The sequence below is a fragment of the Populus euphratica genome, unplaced genomic scaffold, assembly GCF_000495115.2.
Source record: "Populus euphratica unplaced genomic scaffold, PopEup_1.0 scaffold189.1, whole genome shotgun sequence".
Lineage (NCBI taxonomy): Eukaryota > Viridiplantae > Streptophyta > Magnoliopsida > Malpighiales > Salicaceae > Populus > Populus euphratica.
The window spans coordinates 435,917-446,400 of record NW_011500030.1 but is presented as its reverse complement, the minus strand read 5'-3'; the positions used below and the strand labels follow the sequence as shown (position 1 = coordinate 446,400).

The window sequence follows — 10,484 nt, the reverse complement described above, 5'->3', positions numbered from 1 at the left end:
ACAGTCCGCCTTCCTAGAAACGACTAGATTACCCCAGAATACCTCCATCCATCTTCTCCACGTGTCACGATGAAAGCTGCAGTCATGCTGCATGAATAGTTGCTTCAAAGTTCAAATGACTACTCAAGCACCCCTCCCGAGGAAAATTTATATTAACAAAAAAACCCTTCCAATCCATTCCTTAAACGTGTCAATAATATATCGGTCCATTCAGCTGTGCACACAAAGGCAAAGATTTGGTAAGCACGGAAACGAACACCTAGTACAAGCCAGCGGTGTGAAAACGCAATCTTACCGTTTCTTTTCCCAATTTTAATTACTGGTTTTTGGTGGTTAAAAAAAATAAATTTCCAGTTGTCCTCTCTGTGAAAAATCGTTAAAGTTAATGGTGGTGCTCTGTTTCTTCTACACGAGAAGAGAAACTCGTTCAATCGCACCGCTCCACTCCCAGCGCACGTTAGCACGCCTACCCGCTTTTCCTCCTCCTTTATACGTACTGATCAAGCTGCTGTTTCTAGTTTAAGTTTGTTATTTTCTCACTCTAGATCTGAGAGTTTTTCGTTTCTCTTAACTGAGATAAGCGAAAAGTAAACAACTCCGTTGATTTAACCTTCTGGACGATCGAAACATAACAGTTAGCTCTAGCAATCAAGGTAGCGAGCGTATCATCTTTTTTTTTTTGACGTATCTGATACTTATATATTTTTCTTTTTGTGTTATTGTTATCTATCTATCTATCTATCTATCTGCAGTTGCTTTTTATTCTTTCATTTTGTTTGGCTGCCGAGAAAGTTGAGAAATCAAAAGGAATAAGCTAGCATGATTCTCACTCTTACTTGAATTGAATAATTACGTATTAATAAGCTAATTGCTTTAATTATTATTTTAATATTTGGAAGATCATTTTCTTACTCTTAATCTCTTCAGCAACCACACGAAGTTAGCTATTTTTTTTGGACTGTCAATGCTAGCCGATTTCGGATTTCTTTATAGATTTAATTACGCTGCGGAAACACTTTTTTTATGCCTTGATTTGATTGACACTGTAATAGGCAGATTTATTTTATAAAAAAATTGGATCAATGCATGGGAAGCTGTAAGGTGTTTAAGAGAGACGTGTTCCTGTTTCCTTCTGGTGCCATTCCGAATTGTTTTCAAATTTAGCTTTTTCTTAAAAAAATTTATATAGCGGTATATATAGAAACTGTAAAAATCGAAATCCGCTTCATTTGATTTGACTTGATGATTGAGTGTCGATGATTATTTTGACTCTCTTGCTTTAATCTCTAAAAATTGGGTGATTTGGGAAGGTAAGCTGGCTGCATTTTTTTGGCATGCGGGGACATCGAATGGGAGAGTTCTCGATGTACAAGAGAGTGTCATCTAGAGATTTCACTGTTGCTGCTGATGTAGAGGATAATTCTGGTAAGTCCAAGTACTTGTCATCCCAAGTTATTCAGTGCATATTTTACTTTGGTGGCATTAATAAATATCGAATTTTGTATCATTCTTTCGATTCAATTGTATAGAATGTTCGCAGTTCATTACTTCGTTGGATATTTTGCACCCTGGCTTATGATATCTTTTTATTGTGTATGAGTGATTCTATGTGCTGATCTTTGAGCGTAATTTGTATACATTCTTCTAGTTTTTTCACAGAGCATTCTGGATCAAGAAATTGCAAATCCTTCATGGAGGTTGTCACTTCCACATGTACTAGCTGCTACCTTATCAGCCTTCCTATTTGGCTATCATCTAGGGTTTGTGCACTTTCTTTGACTCTTTTTCCTTATTCAGTTCGTCTTACTCACACCTGGTAGATTATAATGTGATGGCAATAATGATTTCAATATTTTTGTTTCCTGCAGTGTGGTAAATGAACCACTGGAGAGCATTTCTTTGGATCTTGGATTCAATGGAAACACCTTGGCAGAAGGTGACACGTAATGGATTCCCTTTTTTTTTTTTTTCCTGTAATCTGATACCTGTTCTGTTATCTGTATCTCTGACTAACAATTGAGATAAAATGAAGGTCTTGTGGTTAGCACATGTCTGGGTGGTGCGTTGATCGGATCTTTATTCAGTGGTTGGATTGCCGACGGGATTGGCCGTCGTAGGGCTTTTCAGTTGTGTGCTTTGCCCATGATTGTTGGTGCTTCTATAAGGTAATAATTCTCCTGCACAGAACAAATGCTTATACAATGATGAAATCTATATACTTGCTTCGTTTTATTGCAATTCCTTTAGGCTTATGTTAGTTTGTAAGCAATAACTAGGTTTTATTTATATTTGTTGGGTGGAGTTTAAATTTTAACAGAAATATGTTAAGAAAAAGCAATATTGCTTTAGCAATATATCCTATCAGCTCATGGTTGAACGTTGATTCTCTTCCTGGCGTGTATCACCTCAAAATACAGCTATGATTTGTCTTCCACAATTATTCAAACCCGTTTCCTACCATTTTACTGTATCTTCCTTTAGACATGGGTAAATCAAGGGAACTTTGTCGAGAAAAAGAAATTTAAAAAGTTAGCTCATGGGCGTTCTTCTCTGTTGCCGCACTGGAACAATCAAACAACTCAATGCAGAAACATTTTTTGCTAATCTGAACAAAATCACAAAACAGGGATGAAGACCCAAACTAACTGTTAATTCTCTATTGCTAACTGCTTCCATAACTTGAACAAACTGTATCAGACTGTCATTACTTGCTCAAGGATCACAGATCAATATCTGCTTAGAACTGCTATACTTGCACCCTCTTTCCATTTGCATAGTTTTAATTACCATTCCAGCCGAAATACAAGGCCTTAGCATGTTTGTTAAATCCTTTCTCTGTTCTGTTCTAAATATCTATGTTTGTGTTTATATCTGAATGAATGACCTGCATTTTCAGTGCAACAACCGAAACTTTGGCTGGTATGCTTTTAGGAAGGTTGCTGGTGGGAACTGGAATGGGCCTTGGTCCCCCTGTTTCATCTCTCTACGTGACAGAGGTATGCATATTGTTTTGTTTATGCTGCACTAGATGTCATTGAGTCCATTTCTGCATCAGTAAATGAAGTTTTAAACTTTTTATCTGGGTATGTCAATTGGAAACCAGGTTTCTCCACCCTTTGTGAGGGGAACTTATGGAAGTTTCATCCAGATTGCAACATGTCTGGGACTTATGGGAGCTTTGTTTATTGGAATCCCCGTCAGAGAAATAGCAGGCTGGTGAGAAAAATTTAAACCGGATGCGTGTGATTCTTATTGAACTGTTGAAGCTGAGTTTTCATGTTGTTTATGCCAGGTGGCGCATATGTTTTTGGGTTTCTACAGTTCCTGCTGGAATACTTGCTCTTTCCATGATGTTTTGTGCAGAGAGTCCACATTGGCTGTACAAGGTTTGCTCCCATTCACATCGTCTTTGTTGTCAGTCAATGTACTTAATTCATTTATATATATCACCTACTGAAAAGGAAAAATGTGATGATTTGTTGAAAATATTTGAATTGTTCTCCATCATCTGAACTTCATCACAATGTATTCCCTTCTTATCTTCTTCCCTTTTGCTTTAAGAAACACTGTAAAGTATGCACAGCTACAGCGGCATGATATCAAATCCTTAAAAACAAAACTGTCTCTCTGAGTTTTTGTGTTGAAGGAACATGCCCACAGTTTCTTATTGATATATGCAGCAAGGAAGAACTGCTGAAGCTGAAGCTGAGTTTGAGAGGCTTTTAGGTGGAGCACATGTCAAATTTGCAATGCAAGAGTTATCCAAATTAGACAGAGGGGATGATTCAGATGTTGTGCATTTCTCAGAATTGCTTTATGGTCGATGTTTTAGAGGTATATGTATTTTTATTTTTGGGTATGCTCCAACAGACTTTGTGAGTATATTTATTCTTCATTTTGGCATATACAGCTGCTATTGCCACCATCAGTTTCTTTCTTCTGCTTCGTCTTCCCTTATGTTTTCTTTAGGTTTTGTTATTCACATGTTCCTTTTGCAGTTGTTTTTATTGGGTCAACCCTATTTGCTTTACAACAGCTATCTGGCATAAACGCTATATTTTATTTCTCTTCAACTGTGTTTAAAAGTGCGGGAGTTCCATCAGACCTAGCAAATGTCTTTGTTGGAATAGCAAATTTATCAGGTACAACTTCATTCCTTGTTAACTTTTTTCTTGTACGAAGGATTTTTGCTATTTTTATCTCCACTTCTTATTCTGGTTGCCTTCAGGATCTGTTATTGCAATGGTTTTGATGGATAAACTGGGAAGGAAGGTGCTGCTTCTGTGGAGTTTCTCTGGAATGGTAAATTATAATTCTGTATCATTTTTTTTTTTGTATTCATTAGGAGATGCAATGGGGCTTGAGCTACACGATGTGGTGCCCCCCCACATTTCCTATTTCATACATTCCCACTCCACCGTTTCCCTTTCCTCCCTGGGTTTCCACCCTGGACCTGGAAGTGAAATCCCAGGTCTTAACTTCTCAGGCGTCCCGTTGGGGAAAATTGCAAATCTTTTTTCCTTGGAAGCTTTCAGTTTTTAGCATAATGAAGCTGAATAGAATGCATTCATTAAATTGGGAAATGAAAAGGAAATTTTATGTGCCAGAGCACATGCAACCCCCCCCCCCCAACGAATCCAGGGGCTGCATGTCGAATTTTTGTCATTCACTAAGTTATCAATTGATTTTTCTCTCATAACTCATTTTTTAATGTAATTGAGCCTATGATCTGAGAAGCCTGGCCTCCATGTTGTGCATTTTAATGACGCAGGCAGTATCCATGGGCCTTCAGGTGGTTGCAGCAAGTTCTAATATGTTGGGCTCTGGAACTTTGTACCTATCTGTTGGTGGCATGCTAATGTGAGTACTCATTTTTCTTGTAAATGTTGAAGATGAATTTGATTATGTTAATGCATTCATATAGAAAGGTATCAAATGCAATGTTGATGGATGTTGTTGTTGCCTTCATTTATGAGCATGGTGATCATCATTTTTATGTAGAAAATGTTATTTTAATTGGCGGTACGTCCAACTGCTTGGGAACCTAGATGAATGACCCTAACTCACAAATTAAGCTTTGAGCATGCATGAATTAAATATCTAACAATGACATGCCAATGAGCTTTGCTCAACTGGCACTAGTATCTCCTTTTCCCAAAAAAGTCTCAAGTTCGAACCTCACTCACAGATTCATTATGGAAGCAACTAGGAAGTAGGAACTAACCATCGATTTGCAAATATAAAATGCTAGCGATGGTTAACAGATGATGAATAAGGCGTTTTGATTGACAATGTCATTATGTGTTCCATAACTGAGAACTTCTCTGTTCAGGTTTGTCTTCACTTTTGCTATCGGAGCTGGTCCAGTTCCAGGCCTCCTCCTACCAGAAATCTTCCCCAGTCGAATCAGGGCAAAAGCTATGGCAGTCTGCATGTCTGTGCACTGGGTAATTTTCTTCTTTTGCTTTATTGTTTCTCTGCTCCCTGCCAAGGACGAGTTTTGAAATCATTTTTTTTTTATATTTATGAAACTTGACATGCCAAATATCAATTTTTTGAGTGAATTGGGAAATGGGATTGTAGCGCATCATTTCAAGGATAAGTGTTACCTTTTGTACTCTTAACTGCTCTTCTTCATTCAGGTAATAAATTTCTTTGTTGGCTTGCTGTTCTTGCGTTTGCTGGAGCAACTCGGACCACGGCTCTTGTACACTATCTTTGGTACATTTTGCTCGATGGCAGTGGTTTTTGTGAAGAGGAATGTCATGGAAACCAAAGGAAAATCACTCCAGGAAATTGAGATAGCCCTGCTTCCCCCTGAATGAGATCGGATCTCTTCTGAAAACGCCACCAGGAGAATTTTCAATGGTTGAGTGAAGCCGCTGCTTAACAATACTAAGGTACACCTCAGTAGTCAGTTGGGTGAGAGCTAAACAATACTACAGGGAGGGAGTGGGGAGCTTAATAATAATAAAAATCCTACCTTCCATCAGTAGCTTTTAGCATTGATGTCCGTGGATCGTGGAGCATTTACGCATACAGGGGACCGTGAAGTTTCTGTTGGCAACTCCGTCGACTATGAAAGCTCTCATGTAAAGTTCTACTGGTGTGGGTTTATGGTACCCCACCCCTCAAAAAAGGCAATATGCATAACCTAGGGACTTGATTCTTCGCAAAATTATGAGCGCATAAATATGTATGGTAAATTTATTATCCTTTTGAAGTTAAAATTGACTATTCGTGTTTTTATCATATCAAAATATGAAGATTGTGCACTAAGATCGAGGAGGCTACCAGTCACATTTATTTCTTTTTCAACTTGTGTTATCAAAATTATATTTTGCTTGGAGTTGAGAGGCTTGGGATTCTGTTGCGCACCATGCTCCGGATGTGCTTCAGTTTGAAATTGTGGTAGGAAATGTCTTTGTTCTAATCACAAGTTTAATCTCGCTGGGTTAAATCTTTACTACCAAATGTCACACAAATTCTGTTGAATTTTTGCAAAGAAAAAACTATAATTTCTGCTCTTTTTTTAACTTTAATTTTTTTTTTCAAATAGTAATCTTAAAAACCATTCCAATACCGAGCATCTAACGAAGAGACTGTATTTAATTTTTATACAGCCGATATTTCTGTGTATCTACGTTTCAAACTTTTAATTTCATAAGTTAAAATAATTTTTTATTTATTTTGTATATAAAAACTAAACTTATAATAATTTAATCAAATGTAGTTTTTTTAAATCATAATTAAAAATATATTTTTTAAAACCATAGTGCAATGGTAGTGGCCAAGTGGTAAGGACTTGGAGTTTGCTCCCTCTGTAGTCTCAGGTTTCGAATCCTTGGTTGCTCATATAATGGTCACTGGAGGCTTACATGGTTGTTAATTTTAGAATCCGTGAGATTAGTCGTGGTGCACGCAAGCTGGCCGAACACCTACATTAATCTAAAAAAAAAGATACAGTAACTAGACCAGCAGGGCAGGCACCTGCCTTGATGAACAGAATGAACTCACATTTTGACAACAAGAATCATTGGTTTTTTACTGATTTCACATCAATTTAAATTCTATCAGCATATTATAACGATTTAAAATAGTAAAAACAAATCAGTACTTTTTATACATAAAAACAAACACAAGGTGCGCAGCTATCCTTGCCAAACGTTTAAAATAGGTCGTCTTTGCCATAACAAACCTCTGGCAATCCAAGGATCAATAACTACTTTGCCATACCCAAAAGGAGACATCCACGTATTCAAAGAAGTGTTAAATCTAATATGCTTGAATGCTGATCATACATTATCGCGCGCATCCTCCTCTTCCTTCATACGTCAACTCACCACATCCGTTTGAAATAGATCCAAAAATACTCAGCAACACAAGGAGGAGGACATCATAATATTAGAATATGGTTTTACATGATGAAATCTTTTTTTGATAAAAAAAACACACAACGCCCAACTGATTTATTCATTTGTATTCTTGAACAAAACAGAACTTAATTTCAAAATGTGAAGTACCTCATGCTCTTTGAGCTCAGGAAAACTGTATGGAGAAACCATCCGAGGTGGTTTTGACACTCATGGGGCCGAAGTCATCGAAATCAGAATCAGATTCCCTATCATTGTAATCATGCCACAGGCTAGGGGAATCCTCATCCTGTCCACTACTAGTGGAAGGAACCCAGAGATCAGAGAAGGGAACTGGAAGAGGCTCTTTGATAAAGTACTCATCATGGAGCAATTCCATAGCTGTAGCTCTACTAGCTGGGTCATAGCAGACAAGCTTCTTGACCAGAGAAATTTCATCAGGGGAACGGTTAGGGAGGCAGGCTTCTATGCCAGTGGGATTTTCCACCTTGGCAAAAGAAATTGTTCCGTAATCAGGAAGTTTTACACAGCCTGGCCAGACTTCCTCGGTCAAATTTCCCAAGACACTGAAAATTCTGCTAATTTGATCTATATCAGAAGTGCCTGGGAAGAGGGGTTTGAGGGTCAAAAGCTCAGCAAAAATACAGCCCAAAGACCACAGATCAACCTCCAGGCCATAGTCTGTGGATCCATAGAGCAGTTCTGGAGCCCGGAACCACCGTGTTCCAACACATGAAGTGAGTGAACCACACCCATCGTTCTCAGCATCCTCAACCTCATATGAACAGTAACTCTTCAACATATCATCTCCCAAGTCGCTTGCAGTACCCGTTGCAAAACAAGAAGTATCTCCATCCCGAATACTCATTTCCTTATCAATGTCATCTAATGAACCCTGAATCTTGTAGTTGCCCATCTCTCGAAATGATTCTTCTCTACTAATCATACCTTGCTTTTCATTTCTATGTCCTTCTTGAGATGAGCTGTCTATCTCAGGAACAACTTCAGCTGGTGGAGTAGCATGTTCATGAAATAACGGGTTCTGTTCATATGGTTGAATGTTCTCATCGGCTGCAACGAACCCAGGCTCCATGAGTATCCTCGCCTGGAAATAAAGTAACAATTAGCTTTTCACAACTTAATAACTATAAAGAGAAAAACTTCAACTTGTCACCACATCAACATTCACCCAGAGGACCAATCTCACCAAAACATTAAGAAATGCCAAAGCAGAGTAGAGATTATGAAGAATGCAACGACCTCAAATGATCATTGAAGTAAGATAAGAAGTTCGAATCCCCTTTTTTGCTGAATTTCTTTCTTCCATTCAAACAAAATGCATCAAAGACCAAGAAAAACTAGTCTAGCCAATTCAAAAGGAAGACCATGAAAAATTAATCTAGCCAATTCAAAAGGCAGACCTAAAGCATCAAAGATTTAACATTTGCTCGCTAAAAGCAATATTTTATGCATAAATGGTTACTGATACAAAAAACACTCGGTCTATTAAACATTTGTTTACTGCAGCAAGATCCAATACAGACCCTACCATAATCAATCAATCTCCTTAAAAAAGAAAAGAAACCCATTATTTACCTGGCCAAAATCAGCCAACTTAAGAACCCCATCGTCAGAAACCAACAAATTACTAGGTTTCAAATCACGATGCACGATCATATTCCGATGACACGCATCAACCCCGCATAAAATCTGAACCATCCATCTCTTAACTTCTCCAACACTAATGCCAACACCATCATCCCTCTTTTCCCCTTGCTTAATAACAGCAGCCATGTCAGTTCTCAAGAACTCCAAAACAAGCACAGCATCCTCGTCTTCTCTCCAAAAATACTCGTGCAAAACGACGACGTTTGGGCAATTCTGGAGGACCTGCAATGCCTCGATTTCTCTAGATGCAGACTGGTAGTCGTGGATTTCTTTGAGAGCCACTGTGAGATTGTCGGAGTGACGCCTGGCTTTGTACACGTCGGAGTAGGCGCCGGAACCAATTCGTTCTTGGATTTCGTATTTGGATATGATTTCGGGTCGGGTGTGGATGCTCCAGCTCTTTGCGGGCGGCGGAGATCGGTCCATTATGGGTTGTGGCAGGTTTTGATTGGAGTTCTTCCTTTCTCTCCTTTTTGTCGGAGCTTCGTTGTGTTGTTTTTAGGTTTATATATATAAATTGGTTTTTATTTTTAAATTATTTTTTATAAAATCATTTTTTCCCACTTTTTTTAGACTAAAAGATACACTAAATGAGTTTCATGTTAATTAAAATTAACCTTTTTTTTAATGATGCACTCTTAAATTTAAATATAAAAAATCAATAAAAAAACATATTTTCTTATCGATAGAAACTTTAATAATGCATTAAAGTAGCTATATGATTATGTTTTGTTATGGGTTGTAAACTTCCTTGCGGGTAAACATGTTTCGAAACACAACAACTCTTTTAGAATCATTTTTTTAAAATCTACTTAGATTCATTGTTTTATTCTTCTTAACGTATTTTATCCTATATTTATTAAATTGTATCACATATTCATATTAGCAGGTTTATTTACTTACCTCAAGTTTTTTTATTAGTTTAAATTTTTTTTTCTATAAGAACAAAACATATATTTTTTTTGTAAACTAGTTTTCATCCCAACCCAATCAATAATAAAATATTGATTTTTCTTCACAAAAAAACTCTTTTACTTTTTTTTCAATAAAGTTGAGCAGTATTATTGAGTTTTATTTTAAAAAATCTTACATTTTTATTCTCAGATAAATTATATCAGTTAAAGAATTGATTCATATCATGGATCTACCTATTAAAGATCTATATGTCAAGATAATCTTTAAAAGTTAAGGCTTTTACCTTGATATGTCTCATAACTCAATCATTAAAATCATCATAATTATAGTGATCCTGATTCTGGTTATACTGATGGTTCATAGGGTGAACTATTCTTTAACGATAATTATTAGAATGCTCATTATTATTAGAGTCATAAAGGTACTAGTAACCCTAGTAGTGGTCATGTTGGTGATTTTTACGGGAAATTGACCTTTAACAATTCCTTCAATTGTTACTAGCATGCTTATTTTTATTGGATTGTATTT

General features: G+C 37.0%; 2 protein-coding genes across 2 annotated transcripts; one reads left to right on the top strand and one right to left on the bottom strand.

Annotated features, from left to right (window-relative positions):
* The first annotated feature begins 248 nt into the window (after nucleotides 1–248).
* Nucleotides 249–6,279, top strand: LOC105142445 (probable plastidic glucose transporter 2). Its single transcript, XM_011050079.1, has 14 exons — nucleotides 249–653; nucleotides 1,311–1,425; nucleotides 1,649–1,760; nucleotides 1,869–1,936; nucleotides 2,033–2,165; nucleotides 2,897–2,996; nucleotides 3,104–3,216; nucleotides 3,293–3,386; nucleotides 3,681–3,834; nucleotides 3,999–4,142; nucleotides 4,229–4,302; nucleotides 4,772–4,860; nucleotides 5,333–5,447; nucleotides 5,643–6,279. Exons 2-14 carry the CDS (start codon nucleotides 1,335–1,337, stop codon nucleotides 5,823–5,825), a joined length of 1,470 nt encoding a protein of 489 aa, XP_011048381.1. The 5' UTR covers nucleotides 249–653; nucleotides 1,311–1,334; the 3' UTR covers nucleotides 5,826–6,279.
* Nucleotides 6,280–7,370: 1,091 nt separating this feature from the next.
* On the bottom strand, nucleotides 7,371–9,541 carry LOC105142444 (cyclin-dependent kinase F-1-like). Its single transcript, XM_011050078.1, has 2 exons — nucleotides 8,970–9,541; nucleotides 7,371–8,478 (listed from the first exon to the last, which is right to left on the bottom strand). The coding sequence occupies exons 1-2, from the start codon at nucleotides 9,465–9,467 to the stop codon at nucleotides 7,540–7,542; spliced, it is 1,437 nt and encodes a 478-aa protein (XP_011048380.1). The 5' UTR covers nucleotides 9,468–9,541; the 3' UTR covers nucleotides 7,371–7,539.
* Nucleotides 9,542–10,484: the final 943 nt, after the last annotated feature.

Excerpts from the sequence above, each read along its gene's own strand:
- LOC105142445 (XM_011050079.1), top strand. The coding sequence starts at position 1,335 with ATGCGGGGACATCGAATGGGAGAGTTCTCGATGTACAAGAGAGTGTCA. Across the intron at positions 1,937-2,032 it reads TGGAAACACCTTGGCAGAAG|GTCTTGTGGTTAGCACATGT; the intron begins GTGACACGTAAT and ends GATAAAATGAAG. Across the intron at positions 2,997-3,103 it reads CATCTCTCTACGTGACAGAG|GTTTCTCCACCCTTTGTGAG; the intron begins GTATGCATATTG and ends ATTGGAAACCAG.
- LOC105142444 (XM_011050078.1), bottom strand. The coding sequence starts at position 9,467 with ATGGACCGATCTCCGCCGCCCGCAAAGAGCTGGAGCATCCACACCCGA. Across the intron at positions 8,479-8,969 it reads AGTTGGCTGATTTTGGCCAG|GCGAGGATACTCATGGAGCC; the intron begins GTAAATAATGGG and ends CTTTATTTCCAG.